Genomic DNA, 25,570 nt, shown 5'->3' with positions numbered 1-25,570 from the left:
TCAGCTACATGTGCAGGGACGTGTTGAGAGTTGATGGTGTGTGGAGAGGTTGTATCATGATGAAAGTTGAGGTTCCATTATAAAATCAATTGACAATATAAGAAATAACTCAACTACTTATAAGCACATGCAACAACCCTCCTATCATGTGCCATGGTTAGGTTTACGAGTTGTAATTCAGTTGTGTCATGTCATTCCAATTTTTTACGAGAACTCCTTGACTCTATATCGACCTCTTTGATTAATCGGTCAACAGTGTTTGCATTATCTCGTCAAGATCCCAACAGTTACTAATTAGTATCCTAAATATAGTCATAAGGGCAAAATTTATGATGATCAGGGGAAGTCTTAGTTTTTGATATAACAATCCCATTCATTCAGATAGACTAATAACAACAGCATCATCCAAAAAATATGTAGCTAGTTTGTCGCATGGCCACAATCCCAATTTGCAATGGGAAACCTCGTTAATTTGGACATTCAATCTCAATATTCTAAATACAGCATGATCTATTCAAACGCAGCATACCACTCTGCCTACAATTTATAAGCAACATTTTGTGTTTCGGAAACAATTTTTACGAACTGAGATACAATCTGAAGATTAATTTAGATTGTATTCTTAGTTTTACTTTTTAAATGAAAATCTAGATTACCTTTAAAAATTGCTTCTTCTCTGATAGGGAATTGTTGTCCATTGAAGAGAAACTTTGTAACAACATTATTTCCTCATTTTCTGATAATTTCTGTTTCTGAGTAGTTTTCAAAGTCTTGTTTTTCCAAATTATCCTAACCAACGTCAATTTGAGTTTTGAGTCCTATACAAAATTCTTCAAATAAAAATGTCTTCTTCTAAGGTCTCGATGTTGTTTTTTCTTTGTTCGATCACAATTTCTCTGGTGGCCGTCGTTGCCTCAGCCGGTAATTTCTATCAAGACTATGAGGTTATGTTCGGCGATCAACACGCTAAGGTTCTCGAAAATGGACAAATTATCACACTCGCACTTGACAAATCTTCTGGAGCAGGTTTCAAATCAAAGAATGCGTACTTATTTGGAAAGTTTGATATGCAAATCAAGTTGCAACCTGGGAACTCAGCTGGTACCGTGACAACATTTTACGTAACAACTCTCAATCCCTAGCCCTAAAAAAAAAATTTGGTCCTAGTTTTATTTGATAGGTATTTTCATAAATATTGCTTGTGCATTGCTAATTGTTGAAACATATGCATGCATGCATATGCAGTTATCTTCTTCAGGTGCAAATCATGATGAGATTGACTTTGAGTTTCTGGGGAACTCAACTGGGGAACCCTACACTATCCATACTAATGTCTACGCCCAAGGACAAGGGCTCAAGGAACAACAATTCCATCTGTGGTTCGATCCCACTCAGGACTTCCACACCTACTCCATTGTTTGGAACACCAAGCGCATTATGTAAGTACCACTCAACGACACATATCATAATCCTGACCACATTTGTAAACCACGTCTCTAACAAAGGTCGGCCCGAATTAGTCCATCTCTACTAGAATTTAGAAAAAATTTAATTGGTGGTACCAAATACCAGTCTACAATAGTTTATAAACTTGAGGTTATATACAAAATATTAACCGAATATCGACTAATTACCAAGTATTGTAGGTTGGTACTCGTTATTGGTCTTTACCCATAATTTTATTGCACTCACCTTGAACTCATATGCAACTGTCATGCAGATTCTTGGTAGATGACAGTCCAATTAGAGTGTTCAACAACTTGGAATCAATTGGTCTTCCATTCCCTAAAAACCAATCCATGGGGATTTATGCAACCTTTTGGAATGCCGATGACTGGGCAACACAAGGTGGGCGTGTGAAGACTGACTGGAGCCTAGCTCCTTTCACTGCCTCTTACAGAAACTTCAACATCAACGCTTGCCCTGGGTCACAAGGACCATCTTGTGCGTCCACATCTACGGAAAGATCAGCAGTCGGCTCTTCATGGAAGAACCAAGGGCTCAATGCTGCAGAGCGAAACAGGCTTCGATGGGTGCAGAGCAAGTTCATGGTCTATGACTACTGCACTGACCGTATTAAGTTCAACAAAGATCTCCCTCGCGAATGCAAGCATTCAAGAATCTAAGGCTTCTAGGGAAAGCAGTGCCAAATGATCCCACATTCCGTGTTCTTTCTTTCTTTGTGCAACTTATCTAATCTCTCTAATATATCTACTTGACCACAAAAACAAAACTCTCTAACATCTAATTAATTCTTCCCATGGGATTACAAAAATATAGTCAGGACAAAACAGTAACAATGTTGCATGAAGAAAGCTTTGGCCTTTGAAGTTTGAAAATAGCTATCTCATGCATTCATTGACATGTATTTGTAGAATTATCAAAGAGACGGGCCAAAGGCCCACTTCCAACAACACCGATATTGTTCTCAACTTGATAATTATCACATGCACAATCCGTCAGGTGTAGGGTTTTATCACAAAAGGCTTCAGTGTTAGTGTGGGATTAAGATATTTAAACTCTTCTTTTCTCATTGATACGGTCGATGTGGGACATTTCAACACGCCTCCTCACGTGGGACCCAATTAGTGGGTTATACGTGGGAGATCTACACATCGACAACCAAGTGGAGTCAAGGGGACTCACCCTACACGCGGGACCAAGGGACCCACCATCATCACGCGGGGCCAAGGGGACCCACCCATCACGTGGCAGTACAGTACAAGCCCGCTCCCTGGCTTTAATACCAATTTTTTTCTCAAAATACTACTTCAATGATTTATTCTTCTCCATAAGGAGGTATTTATAAGATTACAAAGGAGCAATACTAGGAAATAAATCAAAACAATCCTTTGTCTACAAGACAAGGAAACCTAGAACAAATTAAATCATATCAAAACCCTAATTAAATCATATAAAATCACTAATTAAATCAAGAGTAAATTGTAGCAATGGTCTCTTAACTTTTAACTCAATTGGAGCAATGGTCCCTCAACTAAAAATCCATTACCGTTGGTCCCTCAACTCATCAAAACGTGCATCTATGGTCCCTTAACTAAAAATCCATTACCATTGGTCTCTCAACTTTAATCTAACTGGAGAAATGATCCCTCAACTTTAGTTCAATTGGAGCAATGGTCCCTCAAACTTTAACCCAATTGTAGCAATGGTTCTTCCAATATAACTCATTTTGACAACATTTTGATGAAGTTGACGACAATGACCATAGCTAAACGTCTTGATTAGTTGAGGGACCCCAATTGTAGCAATGGTTATTCCAACATAACTTATTTTGACAAAATTCTGACGAAATTGACGAAAATGACCATAGCTACACATTTTGATGAGTTGAGGAACCAATGGTAATGGATTTTTAGTTGAGGGACCATTGCTCCAATTTGATTAAAGTTGAGGGACCATTGCTACAATTTACTCTTAAATCAAATCCTAAAATACTTTCCTTTCTATTTTCCAACATCCCCTTCTCGAAAGCCCAATTAGAACTAACATCTTTTTTCGAAAGCCCGATAAATAAATCTTTTGATATGTTGGAACCAACACCTCTTTTCGAAAATTCAGTTGGAACAAACGCTAATCTTTTTGAAAGCCCAACTGAAACTAACGTCTCTTTTCAAAAGCCCAACTGAAACTAACATCTCTTTTCGAAAGCCCCAACCACCAAATATCTCTTTTTTTCCTCCTTTTTTCTCATCTTCATGGCAGAAGAAATTTATCTTCTTCTAAATATTGGCAGAGAGACGGGCTAAGGGCCCACTTCCAACAACATCTATATTGTCATCAACTTGGTAATTACCACTTACAAATCCGTCAAGTGTGGAGTTTTATCACAAAAGGCCTCGGTTTTAGTTGGAGTAGGGTTATGATATTAAACTCTTCTTTTCTTATTGATACGGTCGATGTGAGATATTTCAAAAGTATTATCCACAAATGAGGTGGCAAGTTTGTCTCCAATGGGTGGAGACAAACAAGAACGTAAGTAAGATATATACATATTGTGATGAGTTCAATACCTAGATCGTTGTAGCCGGCCCTATTCGTTATGGTGGCACATGCAACGTAATCTGCTACAGGTGAGTTAATTTCTACAGTGGGCAAATTCCCAAACTCCAAAACACATCCCCTGCCTAGGGTTCGGATTGGATATGGGAATGAGTATATAAGTGATCAGGGAGGAAGATGGTAGTTGCTGAGAGAAAGATTGAAGGCTTGATAGATAATAAACGCTGATGAGGGAGTCCCGTAGAAATGGACATGGAAGACGATGGTGATGTAGCGAAGGCTGGCGTGGTCATGAGGGAGGTAAAAATGAAATTTTTGAAATGCTAATAATAGTTCCAAATATTTTTCGAATAATTTGAACAGAAATTGGAATGCATTTAGCAGTTCCAAATTTTCAATCCAAATTTTTTCCAAGTGTTCCGAACTTATTCTGAATAAAAATAAAAAAACTTCCAATTTATTTACTCAAATTATGTAATTTGTTATCAACTTTTATATTTTGTTGCTAGTTTTGGATATATTTTGTTCATTGTTTTTATATTAAACATATTTCTATATATTAAATTGGGTAATCATACTAGTATATCACAAAATTCTACCTCTGTAAAATGGTGGTGGGGATGGTGGGAGGTGGGGATGATGGTGGTTGCGGTGGCGATTGTGAGGGTTATAGGGTGGAGAATGTGGCGATGGTGGTGACAGTGGCAATGTTCTACAGAATTTAAGCTAAATATTGGTTTCTACATTTTTCGTTTTATTAGTTTATTTTCACAAATAGTAATCTATTTTCACAAAACAGTAATCTATTTTTCACCATTTTTGTATCTGCAAAACCAAAAACTGTTTTGCAAAACGTTAACGAACAAATCTTTATTTATTTATTTTCTAAATTTTCTCCCCCATATTTTACCCCATCTTGTCTTACATCAGATTCTCACTTGAAAAGAATTCAACCTGCTTCGAACTCGAACATAAGCAGGCATGATGTTGGACAAATAGCCAACTTCTTCATACCTAAATGGGTATAATCATGAATTCATGTCAGCTTGCTTACTATGTAATCTCTCTAACATCAAATTAATTCTTATTTTCTTCCTTCTCCATTGTTTTTCTATTCTTTATTTGAAACTTTAGTGAAAATTTAGAAATAGACATTGAAACTTCACAGTATCTTTTCCATGCATTCAATGACATTTATGATCCACAAACGATGTGGTTAGATGTATCCACGTGATTGGGGGTCTTAGATTCGACTCACTGATCCACGAGTGCAATGCATATTTGTAAGGAGTGCAATACCCGATACCTATTTGTGGGGAGTCTGATACCTAAGGACCAAACCAGGCTAGTTCTGAGTAAACTCACGAGTTTCCAGTGCAAGCAGCAGAGAGAGGACCACATACACCAGCAGCAAACCTGCACAGTCAACGACTAAATTTCCCAAGGGGCTTCTGCTTTTGCATAAAAAGGCTCCAAACTTCAACTTCTACACTCAATCTGTCTGTAAGCTCATTTATGTAACGAAAACAAAAACATGTCATCCTTTGACCATATATGTGCTTTTGCTTCTGCATTCAGAGGATTAACTGTTCCACTACCAGACTTTACATAAGCATTAACATAAATGCCAGTTACCAGTCTATATTTTCTGCTTTCTCCTGCTTCTACCCATCTGTTTCATCTTAATCTGCTAGACTTTCTCATGTCTTCGACTTTAGATTTGGCATCTCCCAGGTTTTTCATTTCCGGTAAAAATAAATAAACCGGGTTCAACAATCCTATTTCATGATTTACAAGACATCTCATCGCAAAACGAAATCAAAGCAAAACTTTCTTGGCCATCACTGAAATTAACAGGTTGGTACGTTCCAACTTAGCAAATGACAACTCTGAATGAGAAAATTAAATTAAAGATTAGATTAATCGTAGCAGATGCAATTGCAGAATCAGCATAAAGAATGACCATGGAGTTCTAGTACAATGACGACAATCCAAAATACATGTCAAGATCTGCGAATTCTTGAGCAAGAGATATCAAGTTGTAACATTTTTTTTAAATGCTCAACGGACCAACAGCTTCATTCCCTACTCCACACACTGCTTAACGGTTAATGTACTCCAGCAGCAATGTGCAGAACAGCGATTTCACTCCTGCGTGAAACTTGAACAGTGCGAAGTCCCTCAAGCAAGCATCACTGCTCCCTCTGCCATTGAAGACAAAAGGATTCAATAAGAGGAAAATTTCAGTTACCATCAACAAAATAGTAGTAACTACTCAAATTTAACAAAACCACAATCTGCAGCCCCTTCAACGGTTGAATATGCAAATGCCTTAAAACCAATTTTTCATCTAGACTTAAGAGGGGAACGATGATCCCTTGCAGATAATTTGAAATTCTAAACCAAAAGCACAGAGGGTCACAAAGCACTATTCCCTTAAAACATAACTACCACATGTTTCACGAAATTACTCTAAGGTTTGAAACATCCATATCTCAGATTTGTGGCGGTCTAGTTTCTTACTCACAACTCAGTATTCAAAAGTAACCTTGGAGGAACATTGTTTTTAATTCTTCGTAAGTTTCAATAGTCGTGACTTAAGGCCTAACATTTCACATTCCCCTACAAACTACATAATCACGCAATGAGAACAGAGGAAGTGAGACTGGCAAAAGAACAAAGACTTTAAAATTCCCACTCCAACTTTTCGAAATTCAAGTGTGGCCCTTGTAAACTTAACCTCATCTTCCTTTCCTTCATTTCTATCAGCCTATGGATAACTTCAAAAACATAAATGGAGCAAAACTGCTTCTGTGTTGGGGCATCCGGAATAGTAAAATAGTAGTCCCAACAGAGAAGCAATTACTGAAGCCTGACAAACTTTGTCAAGATTGATCAAAGACCTCATCACAGAAACGATCCTTTATTGCCAGCCACAACCTTCTGTTTCTCTTGAACCCTGACAGACCTTTTAGTCCAAGATTAAATTTCTGATCCTGTGCCATTTTCCCAGTACCAAGAACCGCGTCCGGGAAACAGACTAAACAACAGCACTTCTTGCAATTATTTATCTACCACACCACAGTCCATCACATAAAATTCAAGACTGTTTGCAAGGACGCATTTACCAAGGCAATTAATTCTAGTCTTACAAGTGATTTTCTCTTCCCTAATGTTTCAGAACTATTTGTATCATCAAATGTCCTCGGTGCAAATACTAATTTCCATTGCTCCTTCCCGCCGTGTTTGAAAATCACTCGGACACTCACTAGAGGCAAAGTTTCTCTGTTTCCTAAAGTTCTTCGTAAGTATAGTTGTCGTAGAGTTTTGAATTGAAAGCAAAGGGTTCTATCTTCCCTAAACAATACATGTTTTTGTACCTTACAAACTGTATAACTTATCTCTCTCAAACCATTCAGAGACCAACAATGAAGGATCGACTCTTACGTTAATAGAGATGAAACGAAAATTAACAACCGTAACGCCAAATAAACCCCCAACTCATACAACAACGATTTGTAATACTTGGAATGGTGCTGCAAATAAAAGTATCAAACACCAAGAATTTCAGAAAATGCAACACTTACTCAGCATTCAAGGATTTGGAAATAACCTCCGCACTCCCGTTTTCTCCTTCTGCACTTGCTTTTGTCCCTTAATTTTCATTTGATTTCAATCCAACGGGAGGAAAAGGGAGTGCGGAAATCATTTTCCGCCTAAGCACCCAAATCAACACATGGAACAAGAGAGAAGCTTTCTTGAAATGAAAATTTCTAATAGCAAAAGATCCAATCTTTCATTCTTTTCTTTCATAAAATGAGAAGATTCGATAAGAAAAAGGGAAACAAAACAAATCATCATTTGGGACCAGATAGTAAAACCCTATACTCAATTCAACCCACCAGCACCAATGTCGCCGAATTAAAGTTTGAAACTTTGCCTCTCGGGTGATTCAATGCAACCCAAAACGGCGGAATATACGTACATACATACATATATATATACATATGCAATAACTCAAAAACAGAAACCCAAAAAACAGAAACCCAAAAAACAGTTTACCTCGTTAAGGAGTGGAAACGAATCTCCGATGAGATGTGCCTCCGGCACGAGGGACAAGAGCCATGAGGAGCCGCTTGGGTTGGAGCTGCAGCAGCAACTACCATCATTGCGTCCTTTTGTCTTTTTTTCCCTTGATTTGATTCCTCTCTCTCCCTCTAAAGTATTTGAGAGAGAGAGAGAGAGAGAGAGAGAGAGAGTATTTTTATTGGACCAAGGTGTTTTGTGTTTGTGCGATGTGAGTGGTGTGTTCCGGGGGTTTAAGGAGGGTTTTAGGATTTGCACGAATCACGATGAGACCCTAAACTTTAACTGTGCCTCTCTCCCTCTCTTAACTTTGCCTGCCTCCCCCTCCCGCCAAATTTTCTTGTCGGATGGTCTTCGGACTAGTCCAGTCCAATCTACACTTACTTCACTCCAACCCATTCGCTTCTTTTGTTTTTTTTAAATTAAAATAATTTTTACATCAATAAACTGTACTAACATTACAAAGAGGATCATTGGGCCCGAGGCAGGAGCCCAGCCTCATCTTGCACGAGCTTCAGCCCAGAGGCAATATGACTGACGTCAGCATGACCTCTATATATCAGGCTGACGGTGAGTGTTAGATAACAGAGTTTTATATCGAAAATATAACAAAATGATATACAACTTAATGGAAGATTCGACGCATAATTTCACTATACAACTCCACACATAATAAGTGAATAAGTTAGGGATGATATTTGCAATGGTTTGGAGTTTTTTAAGCCACATGGATTGTTTGCCTGTTTTGGAGTTTTATGTGACGATCACTCAAGTGCTTGGACTGATAACCACTCGAGCTATTAGAGAACTTTGGATTTTCTGTTAGTTTGTTGGAAGTTCTATGCTATCATTGGAATTGGAATCTTGCACTGGAACCACCGGAATTTGTAATTGAAATTTGACACCTATTTTGTTTGGGGTATGGAAATCTAGTTCGATTAGTGAATAGAGCACTAATATGCTTTCTATCCATATGCCCTAGCATATGCAATTTGAAATTTGGTTTATGCATCTGAATCGGACTTTCTGGGTCCCTGTTGGATGAGGCACTCCACTTTCAGTTATCTGAGAATCCTTACTGTTTCTTGTTGGCTGAGCTATTAAGGTCTTCCACCTCTACGGAAATTTCCTTCCCTTCAAAAACTGAGAATAACCAAATTCCCCGTAGGATGAGGCACTCCTCTTTCATTCGATTAAGTCTTGGAACTTTGTATTTGCCATCGATAGAACATAATTGGAGATCAAATTGCAGGTTCCTACGATCTGTGTTAGGCCATCTCCAACCGAAGGGTCCAGAGGGCCAGAGGGCCGAAAATAGCCCTAAAACCGTCTCCAACCGAGGGCTAGGCCAGAGGGCTCGAGAATCTGGGAGGGCCCCACGGAATTTGAAAGGGCCAAAGGGCTAGCTGCTTTCTGCCAGCCAGCCAGCTCCGGGTTGGCTATTTTTTTTTTTATAGTTTTGTTATTACTGTCGGTTATAACCGACAGGAATACATACTATTATTTAATATACTAAATAATGGTGTATTCCTGTGGGTTATAACGGACAGGATTTTTTTTAAAAAAAATTCAAATGAAACGGCTACTAGCCGTTGCATTTTATTTTATTTTTTATTTTTTTACATTATTTTTTTTTTATTTACAAAAATTTTCATATAACTTCTATTTTTTCCTATAATTTCTATTTCACAAAATTTGGTTCATATTTTTTTTTAAATTCCATTTTTTTCCTATAACTTCTATTTCACAAAATTTGGTTCATATTTTTTTTAAATTCCATTTTTTCCCTATAACTTCTATTTCACAAAATTTGTTACATATTTTTTTTTTCCTATAACTTCTATTTCACAAAATTTATTTCATATTTTTTTTAAATTCCATTTTTTTCCTATAACTTCTATTTCACAAAATTTATATCATTTTTTTTTTAAATTCCATTTTTTTTCCTATAACTTTATTTGACAAAATTTGTTTCATATTTTTTTTAAATTCTATTTTTTTCCTATAACTTCCTAAGCCATTATACAACATTAAATTAAATTAAGTAACATGAAACAACATTAAACAATATGAAACAACATTAAATAACATTAATCAACATAAAAATTATACAACATGAAACTTAAATAACATTTTAGTTGTAGTTTTTAAATAATAAATTATGTTTGGCCCTTTGGCCCTCGGTTGGCTAAAACGAGCCCTCTGGCCCTTTGGCCCTCGGTTGGAGATGGAGTCAAATATGGCATTGTATTGTTCATTAAAATATTAATATCTTGAAGAATCTTGGAGGGCCAGAGGGCTAAAACGAGCCATCTGGCCAGCCCTCGGTTAGAGATAACCTTAGTTATTACTTCAATTCGGGAAACATGTGGATCTTTGGAAGCTGTAGAATATAGTTCAATCTAGATGCATACATCTCACTCATCATGCAGTTTCTTTGGAATTCAATCCAGGCATTTCAATGGAAAACAATCCGTGCTGATTTTTGACAAAAATGAAAGCGTCAGTTCAACGCGTCCATAACCAAGACAGAGAATCCCTGAAATGCTGAAACCGGACAAGGTGGCTGTTCCCTCCTGCTTGAAGTTGCAAGGTGGCTGGTCATTTATAATCGGAGATGGCGATGCAAGTTTTAAGTCATGCATTCAGTGACGCAATCTCAGTTCAAATTCAGAGTTAATCGAATACAGCAAAACCACGATGGAATACTAAACATTTTCTATATAAACTCAATAGGCAATGTCAATTCAAAAACTAACAAAAATGATCATAACTTCAATACCAGAGTAAAATACAAAACAAGCAAAAATTCTGCTAGACGACTCCATATGGACAGGCATACTCCTGGATGTATTGAATCCCACCGCAAAGCCTGTCATTCGCCTGCAGCTTGCTATCCCGAATTACTCTGCTGCTTTCTTACTTCTCTTAGACTTCTTCAGCTTTGCTTCTGTGCCCTTCAACTTTTCATCTTCACTCTTCCCCTTCTCCTTCTTTCCAGCAGACTCTTCACTCTTCCTCTTCTCCTTCTTTCCAACAGACTCTTCGCCTTTGGCCGACAAATCATCTGCTTTCTTCTTTGTAGCATCTTTTTTCTTCTCTTTCGAAGACAACCCATCCTTCTCATTCTTGACAATGGCACCGTCCTCTTCTTCTGCCTTTGCCGACCCTTTCAACTTCTTCTCACTGTTTTTCTCACCAAGAACCTTTTCCCCATTTAACTCAGCATCATCTTTCGCCTTAGCCGACTTCTTCAACCTTTTCTCACCCTTAGACTCACCACCAACCTTTTCCTTCTTCCTCTTCTTCTTCCCCAATTCGCCACTACCCGGTTCATCATTCTCGCTTTGCTTCCCTTCCCCAATATCCACATCACCAAGAATACCCAATTCATCATCATCAAGCACCTCGCCGACATTGCTATCCAAATACCTCACTTCATGAATCCTACCCTTCTTCTTACTCTTCTTCTCACTCTTCAAATCCTTGCGCTCATTCTTAACAACCTCCTTCACCTCCTCTGCACCTTCCTCAACCACCTTCTCTTCCTCAATCTTCAATGTCACATCCGGAACCGCCTGATAAACTGGCAATGCAAGCGATTCCAACAACTTCAAATGAAAAGACCTCACACCTCCCCAGTTCTTAGGCACCATCTCCACAATCCCATCAATCGCCGCAACCACATTCGCCACAATCTCATCAACGCTCATCGAAACCTTCGCTACCCTCACCACGCTACACGTCCCTGTACTCAAGTACAACAAAGCCGACCCACAAATCTTATCCACCTGCTCCTTCCAATTCTTGTGCTCCAGGTCCACCGGCACCGGAATCTTCTTCTTCTTAAAGAAATGCTTCCCCAAAAACTTTGGCAGCAACGGCACAATCCGCTTATCAGCCAGAAACATATCATACGAATACATCAGTTTCCTCTTGGCCTCAAAGGGCACGTAATCGCTCTTGAGCTTCGAAAGCTTCAAGATTTTCGACACGGTTATGTTTTCGGCCTTGATTTTCTTCTCGATGAAGTCCTTCGTGAGGTTGGACTTGGGTCCGTCGTCGTATATGAGGCAGAGCTCGGAGAGTTGGGAATGCAGGGGATTTGGGAGGGGGATTTTGTAGGCGTTGACGCGACCCTTTGGGGGGGTTTTCTTGAGGGTGAGAACCAGGTAGGCGAACTCGTCGGATTCCAAGAGATCGGGGTTCTGGGTCTGCAGCTTGTCGTTCCGCCATTTGATGAGGGCGTTTACGGCTTTCCTCACCGTCTTGGTGATCGATTTGGTGGGTTTTGTGGTGGAAGGTGGAGGCGCTGGAGTGGTGGCGGCCATGGAGGCGGAGGAAGAGAATGAGCAGAGGAGAAGGAAGAGAGGAAGTAACGATGTTTTGCTAGGGTTTTAAGGCGAGGGAATCAAAATTCAGGAAAGATACGACCTTTTGGGGGTTTAGGGTTTTTGGAGAGAGGAGGGATTGAGAATTGTAGTGATGATTTGGGCTCAAAAATTGGGCTCGATAGGGTTTTAGTTTTGACTGTTATTCTTGGGCTCACATTGTAATTGGACTGGGAAAATAAGTGGTTAAGTTTAGGCCTTGTTTGGCTTCAACACAGAAAGCAATCATGATAGTTCCGGACGAATTCGGATTCTCTTTGATGCATGAATCGTGTCCATTCATCGTATATTGTGCGGTCATAAGTTATTTAATTTTTTTTTAATTGAACACAAATAGTATCTGTCGAAAATTGACTGCACGATAAACGATGAACGAACACAATTCACATATCCACGAAATCCTCACAAAGAGTATCTGGAGATGATCCTGTTGGGTTCTGGAGTAAAAGAAGCTAAGACAGTTTTGGAGCATCACTTAATAATACGGTTTAGTGATATTCATCTCTACTAGTTGGAGACATCTTAAGTTTGGAGTGACAAATTTGTTTATAATTATTTTCTCCACTCCTTAGTGAGTTAGTGTAAATATATCATTGTATAAAAGGCAACCTTAAGCCAACAAAACTCCCACTTTTGCGAGAATCGGTAGGAATGTCTATCGTATGCAGCTTTATTCTTACTTTTTCAAGGAGATTGTTTCCACAATTCAAACATGTGACATTTCGATCACATATATATCATTGTATAAAAATAAAAAAATTAAATTAAAAAAAAAAAGCTTTGGAGGTGGTAGGTTTCCATTAACATTTGGGACTTGGTCCCTCGTAATTGACACAAGTATCTATCTTGAGATGACCCCTCAATGTCGATTGTTTTGACACCCTCAATGTCGATTGTTTTGACATACAAGTTATAACCACCAACCCACCCCTCAATGTCGATTGTTTTGACATACAAGTTATAACCGCCAACCCCCCTCAATGTTTACAAGTTGATTACTCTCATAATATCTTTGTATGTCAATCGAACACTCACACTGAGTTCTCAAATTCAATTCTCCTTTTTCGTTCGGTAATATTTGAAAAGAAAAATAAAATTAATACAAGTTTCCATTAGAAAAGGAAAGAAAAACTTGTTTGATTAGTTGATTAAGATAGTGTGCTTACTCCCTCGCACATAAGTTTAAATTTCACTCTTCATAAATTAAAAAAGGGATAATTCTAACTTTACTACTCTCAAGTTTCGTCAAAATCTGATTTTATTGCACAAACTTTTTTGTCTCACTTTTATACGTAAAGTGTGATTTTTCTACCATTTTGATACTCATGTTAGCCTAACCGTTAACTGATGATGTGGCAGGATCCCGGCTCACTAATTCTCATTTTACTACTCTCATGTATCATGAAATTCACACTTTGCTACCCTTAACTTTTTTCGTATTACTTTCATAACTAAAATTATATTTTGCTCATAGATTCATACTTCTGTTAGACTGGCGTCAAGAGCTCTGTTAAAGTATGACGTTGCGCTTAACTGAACGATAACTATGCAAAAAAACGTAGCATTGAGGCCCCACGTGGACATATGAAACAATTAATTTTTTTTTTTTTTGCAAAATAAAAATAAAAAATAAATAAAATTACTTATGTATCAGAAAAACTTAATTTAGTGAGACCTTATTTCAAAATCTCCGCTTGAAATATCTTGTACATCTTTGTGAGGACCGCAGTACTGCAATTCTACTCGGTCATCGTTCAATCAAAGCGAGACACGGCGCTTGGCTATTGTTCCTTTGTTACCAAGAAAGAAAACAATAAACTTATTTTTACTTCTCACACACTCATTTTTACTTCTCACACACTCTTTGTTGATTTTTGTCCTTTGATCTTCTTCAATTTATCCGATCCGACGACCGAAAATTAAAATGGTGTGTAAAAAGTAAAAATGAGTATGTGAATATCATACCCCCAAACTTAAAACATGACCTATGCATAGCAAATTTTATGTTACTTTGGAATAAAAAATACTTTCAATTTTTTAATAGTTAAATATTTGTGTTTTTGATCAAAATAATAGTTAAAAACTTATAATATCAGATATTTCAGAACATCGTAAAAATTTCACAAAACAACGATGCTGCATGAACCCCATTACAATCCTCGTCTTTGAATTTTTGACCAAAATAATAATTAAAAACTTAGAATCTCAGATATTTCAAAACAGTGTAAAAAAAATCCACAAAACAACGATGCTTCATGAACCCCATTACAATCCTCATTTAAATTAAAAAGCAGCATCCAGAATAATATTAAAATCACCACAAAGGAGCAAACCGCTGACTCAAAGCTAGCAATTATTTATTCCAAAGAATTATTTATACTTTATTTATCTCACGCGAACATTGCACAAAGACAAAGCACTCTTCTCTTTTTTCTTTTAACAAACTATATTATTTATACTAAGAAGATGAGGAAGTGATCTAAACCTCACACAGGACTAGGCATAATAATGTGGTTCAAATTCATTTTTGACAAGAATCGAATCTAAGATCTCTCACTTACAAGTAAAGAAAAATATCACTAAATTGTAATATTAAATAGCTACACAAAGCACTCTTAATGCCAAAGTAATGTTACACCGGTGGTGCTGGGTGGCATGAGTCTTGGTCATATCATCTCAATGGCCCCATTCTCTGCCAGCAAAGTTTCAAAGGGAAGGGCACCATCAACGTCGTAGTTCCCTCCTTGACCCTTCCACCATCTTTAACTTACGTACCCGACATTCTATATCTTCTCTCTCTCTCTCTCTCTCTCTCTCTCTCTCTTTCTAAATTCTTAGCAACCAGTCAACAACACTAAACCATGCCTCCACGTCCTAAGAAAATCAAACCTCCACGTCCTAAGAAAATCAAACCAAAACTACTTGCCAAGAAGAAAACCAAAAACAGAATCCGTCAATCTCCACCCACCCTTCAACCCCAACAACCCCCACTCCAAGGTTCTCTCTCTCTCTCTCTCTCTCTCTCTCTCTCTCTCTCTCTGGTTCCATTTTATTATGGGGTATGCTACCTACACGCCCTTCTTTATTTCCCACACACTCTCTCAATTTTCTATCATCGGATCTAATGAAAGAAAGAAGATCAAATTATATAAATTAACAACAGATGTGTAAGAAGTAAAAATGAGTTGTTAGATAGCACACCCTTTTATCATTATTTGTTTAATTGGCTATTGGTTTCCACATAGGTTGACTAATTGTTTCCCGTTCACACCTCTGTAATTTTTTCTGTCTCTTTCTACTTTGTTAAACTAATACATATGAAATGTTTCTGACCTGACTATATTTTGTGGTAGACAAAGAATTAAGGAGTTGCCATACTGCTTCTGCAACTTGTCAAAATCATTCTGCCGGTGATCAATATTCGAAGAAGGAGGAGAGGCAAAAAGTTTCTGCAAATCTTAACGAAATGGCGGATTCTGCAAATGGGAAGCTTGAGGGGGATGAAAATGTTCAACCAGGCGATGTTGGGGACTCAAAACCTGTGGTTGAATCCGTGCGGGATGTCGCTATCGATGATGGTTCCGAGCAGGCAAAGGAAACCCGTGAAGATGATGCTGATGGTTCGGGTTCGAGTTCGAGTTTCAGTAGTAGTAGTTCGGATGAAGAGGCGGAAAGTGCTCAAGTGGCGGATGATTCAGGGAAAGTGGTAGAGGAGAAGACCGAAGAAGTTGATATCTCGGTTGCTGAGACGGTTAAATCTGTGTCCAATCATTTGGATCAAGGTGGTGTTGTTGAGGAAACCAAAGCGGAGGAGGTGGTGGAGGAGGAGAAGGTGGTGGCGTCTTTGGATGAGACTGATGAATCTTCTCCGGCCATCACGGAGGAGGTGTCGAAGCAGGTTGAGGAAAAAATATTGTCATATGTGGAAGAGAGTAATGGGCTTTCTCCAGTCGAAACCGGTTTGGTGTCAGAGGAGGTTGAAGAATCAACATTGCCGTTGGGCAAGAAAGAGGATTGTGCTCCAGTCATAACATATGTGGAGTCGAAAGGAACTGAAGAAGCATATGTGGAGTCGAAACCGGTTCCTGCTGCTGTTGCAGATGTTGTGTCAAAGGGAACCGAGGAAATAAAAAAACCAGTTTCCGAAGAGCAAACTGGGGAGTCATCAGGTACTGCTTACAAGGAAGAGGTTCCAGTAGTCGAATCAGCTGATGCCGGACAAGATTATGGCAAGGCCGTGATCCCCGAAAGCTCAGGAAATCCGGTAACCGATTTGCTTAAGTTGTTCTAACTCGTGTAGCTTACATAAAATTCTTTTCAAATCAATGACTACTTCTTTGTTTATCTGTTAGCAGTTTACTGTCTCCGGTGCCGGACGCCCCCTGCATCCGACTTCATGGAGGAGTTGCTGTGGACTTTTCGAAATTCTGCACCCAAGATCTGACAGATAATTTAAGGTAATTAATCGAAGATAATACTCTTCCGAAAATAGTTAGTTGTTGCATTACAAGTTCAAACTACGCTCTTGATTTGTTTCGTTTTGTTTCGATCCGAGGATACTTCGTAGCTAAGTTACTACTCGCTAGGGTTTATCTGTACTTTGTTGTTCTACCTGTTCGGTTTCCAGTTAGTTGGCCTGCTGCTTTTTTTCTTCAGTCAAAACTTGTCCTGCTGGTCTTCCAAAAAAAAAACAAAACAAAACAAAACAAAACTTGTCCTGCTGCTATATGTTATACAAGGTTGTACATTTTTCTCGATCTGCAGGAACCAAAATCTATACGGATCAAGAAATTGATCAATTTTCCTGCTATTTTTTGCTTTAAAGTGTTTTATGTATTTTTAGGTGAACTGACCTAATAAAGCTTTGGGATATGCTGTCATGTGTTGGCATATAAACTTTTGTATATTGGAATGTTGCATCATAAACATGGCTTTACAGTTAGTGGGTGGCCTATAATGCATGGGTCTATCAGAAGGTCACGCATACGCACACATGAGTTGTCTTAGAGATAGTCGGCCATGCGTGGGAGCAACTGTCAGCCGTTGATAGAAGCGGTTTTACCCACCAACGGCTGATAGTCATCCACACACATCTTCTTGATTGCCAATTGCATTTCTCGTGCTAAACTCTATGTTTCTTAAACTCTGGGTTGACTACGGATCTGAGCTTAGTCAAGTTGACTATAACAATGTATCTCTCCTTCTGCACCCCAAGTTTAAATCCTCATTCCCGTAATTTAGATGATTTTAGACTAGAATATTATATCATTTGTCAAAAAACTCTGGGCTAACTGTATCTTCTTTTTCGATCTCTATTCTTCAGAAACACAACATTACAGCTGGTGCAACTGAGCCATGAAGATCGCACAGCTATACCTAAATCTATATAGTGTTTTCAGATTTAGAGCTTCACTTTGTGTTAGCAGCTGATGATTTGAGATTGGTTATTCGTGATTTTGTGTGTAGTGAATTTCATTATGTGGTGTATTTTTCGTATTTACTGAAGAACGGTTCTTTTATATTCCTTTCAGTGACTTGTATGTACTAAGGATTTCATTTTTTAATTTTTGATTTGGTAAATGTAGAACTAAAGAATTTGTTACCGAACGTATATCATCCATACATTCAGGGCCGGCCCTGAGGGGGTGCCAGTCGTGCGACCGCACAGGGCCCCCGATTTTTAGGGGCCCCTGAATTTTAATAACCTTTGTAATGTACTACATATAAAAAAAATTGTGAACACAATTCACATTGTTTCCTTAGGGGAATCATCAAGCGCTGATACTTGCGTTTGTGATTGCACGGGTTCGACTCCCAGTAGAACCATTTTGGGCTTTTTTTGAACTACATTAATTTTTTTCTTTTCTCTTTAATATTTGTAGTTTAATTTCTATCAGTATAAAAGAGAACTTTTGATGATAAATCTATGATTAGGAATATCATAATTAATTAAAATCCTTAAAAAGTTTGAAGATATAATCTTTAAAACCCCATTTTCATATATGACATCATTTAATCAAATACATATCGTTCGTTTATTCTTTTGGTCAGCTTTTAAGGATCATCAAATTTTCATCCTATTTGAAGACCATTTAGTCATCCATATATAATAAAACTTTGCTCACAACACTAAAGTGGAGGTGAGTAGGTGATGCTCATCCCCCTATTGATTACCGTTAAATTAATTTGGTTTAATTGATTTAAGACACGAATCTCAAATTCTAACTAATCCAACAACAATCAACCGAGTGAGGGTTAGAATCATCCTCACTTTAGGGAGTGAGGAAAAATGCATTAAAAAAACTTACAGCTCATTATAAGATGCTACAAATATCATAACCAGTGATTTGTTTAACTAGTTCATAATAAAGAGCATGAGTTGTTCTGATTATAATATATGTACGGTGATATGATATGTACATATCCACCACACCATGCTTTTTGTATTTAAAAAGTAAGTTCAAACCCAAAAACATAAAGAATGTAGATACATAGCCACCAAACCATGCTTCTTTTTTATTTATTTTCTTTTGCGTTTATATCAATTTATACACAAGAAATATATATATATATATATAAAAGAAAATATAGCAACCAAAATTTAAATCTTGTAAGGGCCTCCGTTTGAGTCTCGCACAGGGCCTCTAAAATCTCAGGACCGGCCCTGCATACATTGATGGTTAATGCTAAAGAAAGGTTTATGCTTGAGTGTTAATTTTTAATTGTTAATGCCCATGATCCGACAATAACTTACTTGCAACAGGTTGTACACTTTCTTACTCATCACGAGATTAGTCACAACAGATTCACAAAGTCCGCCGGATGGTGGTGCATGTAAACCGACCCTCAATCACCCAAGGTTACACCATCAGGTCTTGATTAAAAAAATAAATAAATAAATAAAAAGGCTTATATTTGTAATGCCCTCAACTTCAATCTCACTTTTCTCCTTGAAATTAAAATTTCACAACTACACCATGAAACTCAATATTAGCTCCGCTTTGGATAATTCTGTCAATTCCGTCAAAATTGATGACGTGGCTTGAAAAGTGCATAGGTGGCCTCCAAGTGGCAGTTTGAGAAATGGGTCATTTGGTCAAATTGTCAAGTGAAGGCTTTCCATAGCAATCGCACCTCTCTTCGGTGCCGGAATCTGCACCAAAAATATTTGAAATTCAGGGTTTTTGTGATTGGATTCAGATCTTCATGTTCTTCTGATCAAAACATTACGCAAATTAAACAAATCAAAAGCAATCATCAATGAAGGAAATTAAGATTAAGAAACAAAGACTGGGCTCGTTTGAATGTGCTTTTAAAATGATTGAAAGGTTTTTTAGAGAAAATGTTTTTGGATTTCAAAAGCATTTGATATGTTTTTTGCAAGAAGCACCAATTATGTGTTTTTTCCATGAAACAATTTTAAGTGTTTTTTCATAATTTACTTACATTTTTATTAAGAATTGGTTTCAAAAATATTTTCACTAAAAGCGTTTTTTAGTTATTTTAAAAGCAAATCCAAACGAAATTTTAAATAGTTAAGAATTTTACAAACCTGATTGTTTGAATGTCTGACAGCGGAGATAACTGGGCCGCTTGCCTTCTTAGCTGCAGCCTGTAGACATGGGATCTTGAGCACGGCACCGCTTCCTCCGAGACCAGCAACCAGTTACGTCTTATCCCCACCACCACAAACTTATCGGACGCCGCCTCCATCATATTCTCCCTGAGTTGAGCTCCGCCGCGCCATTTCACCGCATCGAAATTTGGGTTTATTTCATCCGCGCCGATCGCCAAATCGATCGTTTGGTTGGTCGAGCACCGAAAGAGGACTAACAACGGCGAGAGGAAGAGCTTACCCCACTTCGCCGGATTTCAGAGTCGCCCAGAGACGCGTGGGTATTAATGACGTGGAAAGAAAACTACAAATCAGTTTCTGATTGGCTGCCCTGGATAATTTAAAGGTCCAACAGTGCCAACTAAGCTGTAATTACTATATTACCCTTGCACGTCAGCACATTCGACACGCCAATTTAACCGAATTGATGGCAAAGTGAAGCAAATATTGAGTTCCTATGTGCGAATGGAGAAATTTTTGTTTAAAGGGACAAAATGAAATTGAAGTCTGAGTTGCAGGGGACATTAAAAAAATAAGCCTTAAAAAAACCGTTAGAACGAGGCAAAAAATAGAGTGTTCAAACGCGTTTCCTTTGCTATATTGAAGTGAATGAAACGCTTGAAACAAACTGCAAGCGACACAAAACGAAGGATAATAAAGTTCTACTTGCTTTCTGCACAAGTTTATGAGTTGGTTAGTAAGGACTGAAGGACTGAAGGACTGAAGGACTGAAGGACTGAAGGAAGAGAGAAACTTGGATCAGAGGACTGAAGCCAATCTTACAAAGGACCAGATCATAACTGTAAGATCGAGAGCTGTTTCAGATGCACCGTATCCAAAATCACGATGGCAATCAAAAACTCTAACTAAAAGTCTAGAATTTCATAGATTACTAGAACAGAAGAATCAACGATTTGATAGCAATAGCAAGTCCAGGAACAGGCAAGGAGGATCATATATATATATGTACACAGAAACCATTTAAATTCGTGGGAGAAGTCTGCACGGGGGAGGTGGATATTCAAGAAAACCATCAAAGGCTAACAAAGATGCGCATTTCGTATTTAACCACCATAAAGAACAAAACAATATGAGGCACTAAGATGGATACGACTTGATAAGCGATTAAAATCAAAGAATTACTGCTCAGCTTTGAGTCTATACCTAAACAGAAGACTAACTTCTCAGAAAAAGGGTTCGAATTTGCATAAAAATATGAGCATGAACAAACAAGATTTCATGAATGTTCGCCTATTTACTGATCCTCGAAAGAGAGTATACTACAATTAACCAAAATTGAATGCAAACATAAATAGTAGAATTCAGTAGCCCTAGCACAACCCAACCCAACCTACAAGGTTTATGACTAATTCAACTCTAATTAAACGACAGCTTTTCTTCAAAAACTACTAAATGGAACTTTAAGGAAAGCACCAACAAGGCAATTGAACAAATTCAGTGAAAGTGCTACGTGTTCGAGATATCAGATTAACAATGTGCTTACAAACCATCAAATAATTAGCAAAAAACCGTCATGCAGTATTTGTTTATTCCAGCAATTAAATATGGCTTGGAGCACACAGGGTACGAATACAAAATAGTTATAGCCAAAGTATGATAAATCCTTCGAAACTACATATATGGAGTTTTTTATTTTTTCCAACCAAGCAAGCAAAAGCTAAACAAAACAGCATCCCAAACTGATAGAGCTAGCAAGATAGGCTCGCAAAAAACCAAAAGCCAACAAAAAAGCATTCAGTAATTCTATCAAAACTGCGACATATGCTCTTAACCAAATAAACCCTAACCTCTAGTTTTAAGCCTGCCTGGATTTTTTTCCTCTATGCCGCATTGCGTTCCAATCACCTCTGCCTTACATACAACACATAGACAACAGCAGCTGCTGTGGCAACAACGACTCCAGTGGACCCTGCCACAACTGGCAAGCTCAATCCTTTCGACTCTGTCTCTCTAGAAATCTCCTTCACTTCATTCACAGTCCCATTAATTTCCCCAACAGTCCTCTCCTTCAATCCATTAATAACCTTTTCAGCATCCAGCACGTCCTTCTGCAATTTTCCCAACTTCATTTCCATGCCTCTGCACTTATCCTCTGATTCCCTCAGCGCCGCCTCGACATTGAGCTTCTCACTCACTCTCTTCCCCAATTCAGCATTGTTCTTCACAATCACCGACTCCAAATCCTCCACTTTCTTCTTGAACAAGCTAAGCTCACTCTCTTTCTCATCAAGTCTCTCTCTCATCTCCTCCTCAACCCTAATTTTCTTGCTCTTCTCCTCAGTCTCCTTCACTTCCAAAACCCCAATCTTCCTCTCCAATTCCCTAATCCTCTTCTCACTATCAGCCTTCGCCTTCTTCAGGCTCTCGAGCTCCTTCTCCAAGCTATCAATTTTCTCCCCCCTCTCGCCCAACACACGCTTCAGCTCCGCCACTTCGTTATTTGCATCCTCCCCTTCTGCCATGGCAGAGATCAGATCGTGTTGGAGCCTCGCTACCTCAGTCTCAAGCTCCATCGCTCTATTCGCAACCGATTCCAGCACATCTTTCCCCTCCTCGGTCCGTTCAATCTCTAACTCCATCTCCCTGAGCCTTTCCTTCGTCTCCTTCTCGCTGCTCTTTAATTTCTCGATCTCCGCCGTCAGTTCCTGAATTTTCTCTTTCGTCTCCTTGTTCTCGCGCTGGAGCTCGAGCTTCTCCCGCTCAAAACCCTCGACCTTGCGGCCCAACTCCGCCGCCTGATCGGCATCGAAGAAATTCTCAGCCTGATCGTCCACGATTTCAACCGTCTTCTCTGCCATTTCTAACCCTAAAACACACAAACAAACAAACAACAAAAACCAATCACAATCTGGAAATCGTAACTACAAACTTTCAGAATACCTGTTTGGCTACCGAGAAAATCACAACCAAGTTTCTCCAATCAATTTTCTTGCAGTTTTTGATATTCTCAGAAAACGAAAGCGAGAGTGACAGTGAGAGAGAGAGAAGAGAAAACAAACCCAAAACCGAAAGCAATCAGCAATGGCGGTTGAGTGATCTGCGTGCGTGCGCGTCTGCGTGGGATGAGAATGTTCCAAGTAAACAGGGGGCGATAGAGTTTTAGGGTTTCTTCTTCTGCTGCTGACAACTTTCCATTACTTCTTTTTCTGTACAACTAATTAGGCATCGAATCTAATTATCTCTGATGACGAAACGGACGGCTGAGAGTCGTCGATGGTTCGGTGCACGTGTTAAAAGGCGTGGGGGCAAAATATGATGCTTCCAAGGAAGAAAATATCGGTGATATCGGAAATATCGGTAGTCCGAAAACACGGAAATATCGATGGAAATATCGGTAAAATATCGATATCGATAAAAATTACATGGAAACCACGGAAATTGTAAGAAAAACTTGGAAATTTTTATTGAAACTTTGTAGGATGTTTATTTAGTCAATTATCTATTAGTTTATCACAAAAAATTGGAAGGAAATGCATTGCATGATGGATTTAACATTATCAAGTTGATTATATAGCGATCTGATAAACATTATGAGTGTAGAAAATATGTAGTAATTAATGAAAGAAGTCTAAACACACCATAATCATTTATATATAATGAATTAGTACAATATTTTACACTTTAGAACCACATAGAGTTCCTATGAGGTTCAAATTTGTCACTATCTTCATCATCTCTATGTGTAGAATGAGTGAGTCATGTGTCCTCCTGACAGGAGGAACCCACACACACACACAAATGACCACCATTCATGGTCTGAAAAGAATACAATTGATAATTGTAAAAGCTGCATGAAATTGTCTAAATAATTGTAAAAATATTGAGTGAGTTTATCCTCCTGACAGGAGGAACCCACACACATCATCACTGTCAAAAACACATCGCACGCACACACAACGCACGCACGCAGACCACACCTCAGTCTCTCTCTCTCGATCCTTCTCGTTTTCTCTTCTCCCTTCTCTTCTTCCAAACACACACACACACAGAGAGCTCATCAGTCTCTCTCTCTCTCGATCATCCTTCTCCATCTCTCTTCTCCCTTCTCTTCTCCCTTCTCTTCTCCCACACACACACTCACACAGAGAGCTCCACAGGTTGACATCGGATCCAAGTCCAACACACGCACACACAGAGATCGGACTCACAGAGATCTCCGATCTCTCTTCTGCCAAACACACACATGCACACAGAGATCTCTCGATCTCTCATCTCCATTCTCCGATCTCTCTTCTCCCTTCTCCGATCTCTATTCTCCCAAACACCCACATACAAAGAGAGATCTCTGATCTCTCTTCTCCCAAACACACACACACACAAAGATCGCCGTTGATCGTGGCTCAGGCGAAGTCAGAGGTGCGCCGCGGAGCAAGGATCGTTCGTATTCCGCTTCGTCAGGTGAGATTCCATGAAACCCTAAACCCTAATCTCTCCGACTTCACCCTGCCTTGAATCGTTTGTATATTTGTGAAATCTGATGTATATTTGTGAAATTAATGTTAAGATTCGTGTTTTTGCAAGGTTTTTGGGACGAAACCGGCCCGGGAATCGCCCCACCGTCTCCGGCGTTCTTCTCCGACGTCGCCTCGGATTCCGATTCCACCGTCCATGGATATTTCGCCGATAATTTCCAAATATCGCGATATTTGGCCGAAAACCCCACGGAAACCAGTTAAAATATCGCCGACCGGAAAAATCGATATTATCGACGATATTTTGCCGATAATATCGATATTTAAATCTGTGGATGCTTCACAATTTCCACTTTCTAACTTGCAAGTTGCAACGTATATTACATGTTTGGCTAAATGTTTTTCGTGATTCTTGTGGTGACACGGCATTTTCAATGCAATTTTTGTAGTGAAAAGGCTTTTAATTAAACTCTTGTGATGAGCTTTATTAGCAATTAAGGTCCAAATCCAAATTTTCGTTAGTCTTCCGTTAAATAAAATCACATGACTATCACATAGAGGGTCAAATTCATCATTTCAATTCAAATTACATCATATTCTATGGACATCTAGTATGAGTTAGGGTTTAACATAAATTAGATTTCACAGAAAAAAAAACTTGAATGTAAAGAGTGAAACTAAACCTGTAAAACCAAGTCAATGGCTAGGAGAAGAGGTGAAAGTGAAGTCATGTATAATTTCTTAGGTATGATTTAATTTCGTATTGAAATCATAATACTTCTAATAAACCATTGTTTTTTCAATGCCAACATTTCTTTGATCATGAGTTAGAGTCTTAATCTTACTTGAATTTTCATTCTTGTATCAATTTGTACCAGTTACAGTGGTTTGGACATGTGCAAAGAAGGCCTACTGACGTTCCGATTAGAAGATGCGACTATGGGACAGAGGTTCAGGGCCGAAGGGGTAGAGGAAGACCCAGGAAAACTTTGAGAGAGACCCTAAGAAAAGACTTAGAGTACTTG

At 38.5% G+C, this 25,570-nt stretch overlaps 4 protein-coding genes and 1 long non-coding RNA gene across 11 annotated transcripts; 2 read left to right on the top strand and 3 right to left on the bottom strand.

The window, feature by feature from the left end:
* The first annotated feature begins 699 nt into the window (after nucleotides 1-699).
* LOC103443196 (xyloglucan endotransglucosylase protein 1-like) lies at nucleotides 700-2,330 on the top strand. The gene is made up of 3 exons (XM_008381997.3): nucleotides 700-1,121; nucleotides 1,246-1,439; nucleotides 1,721-2,330. Exons 1-3 carry the CDS (start codon nucleotides 843-845, stop codon nucleotides 2,124-2,126), a joined length of 879 nt encoding a protein of 292 aa, XP_008380219.3. The 5' UTR covers nucleotides 700-842; the 3' UTR covers nucleotides 2,127-2,330.
* Nucleotides 2,331-5,914: 3,584 nt separating this feature from the next.
* On the bottom strand, nucleotides 5,915-8,446 carry LOC103443195 (uncharacterized). The gene is made up of 2 exons (XR_530469.4): nucleotides 8,083-8,446; nucleotides 5,915-6,224 (listed from the first exon to the last, which is right to left on the bottom strand). It is a non-coding gene; the product is annotated as an uncharacterized lncRNA (long non-coding RNA).
* A 2,361-nt stretch (nucleotides 8,447-10,807) lies between these two features.
* LOC103421749 (uncharacterized) lies at nucleotides 10,808-12,596 on the bottom strand. The gene has a single exon (XM_008359792.4). It carries the CDS (start codon nucleotides 12,435-12,437, stop codon nucleotides 11,010-11,012), a length of 1,428 nt encoding a protein of 475 aa, XP_008358014.3. The 5' UTR covers nucleotides 12,438-12,596; the 3' UTR covers nucleotides 10,808-11,009.
* A 2,679-nt stretch (nucleotides 12,597-15,275) lies between these two features.
* On the top strand, nucleotides 15,276-18,104 carry LOC103429250 (uncharacterized). 7 transcript variants are annotated; one of them, XM_017330632.3, is made up of 4 exons: nucleotides 15,276-15,494; nucleotides 15,851-16,761; nucleotides 16,853-16,954; nucleotides 17,821-18,104. In XM_017330632.3, exons 1-3 carry the CDS (start codon nucleotides 15,359-15,361, stop codon nucleotides 16,946-16,948), a joined length of 1,143 nt encoding a protein of 380 aa, XP_017186121.3. In that variant the 5' UTR covers nucleotides 15,276-15,358; the 3' UTR covers nucleotides 16,949-16,954; nucleotides 17,821-18,104. The 7 variants fall into 7 exon arrangements, with proteins under 7 accessions (XP_017186121.3, XP_008365618.4, XP_070683526.1 ...); XM_008367396.4 differs by having other exon boundaries at nucleotides 15,297-15,494; nucleotides 16,850-16,954; XM_070827425.1 differs by lacking the exon at nucleotides 15,276-15,494 and adding an exon at nucleotides 15,539-15,772.
* A 3,526-nt stretch (nucleotides 18,105-21,630) lies between these two features.
* On the bottom strand, nucleotides 21,631-23,325 carry LOC103443192 (peroxisomal and mitochondrial division factor 2). The gene is made up of 2 exons (XM_017334528.3): nucleotides 23,133-23,325; nucleotides 21,631-22,939 (listed from the first exon to the last, which is right to left on the bottom strand). The coding sequence occupies exon 2, from the start codon at nucleotides 22,929-22,931 to the stop codon at nucleotides 21,975-21,977; it is 957 nt and encodes a 318-aa protein (XP_017190017.2). The 5' UTR covers nucleotides 22,932-22,939; nucleotides 23,133-23,325; the 3' UTR covers nucleotides 21,631-21,974.
* Between the last annotated feature and the right edge of the window lie 2,245 nt (nucleotides 23,326-25,570).

The sequence above is a fragment of the Malus domestica genome, chromosome 09 (assembly GCF_042453785.1).
Source record: "Malus domestica chromosome 09, GDT2T_hap1".
NCBI classification, from domain to species: Eukaryota; Viridiplantae; Streptophyta; class Magnoliopsida; order Rosales; family Rosaceae; genus Malus; species Malus domestica.
The sequence above is the reverse complement of the archived record's forward strand: the minus strand, read 5'-3'. Positions and strand labels throughout refer to the sequence as shown.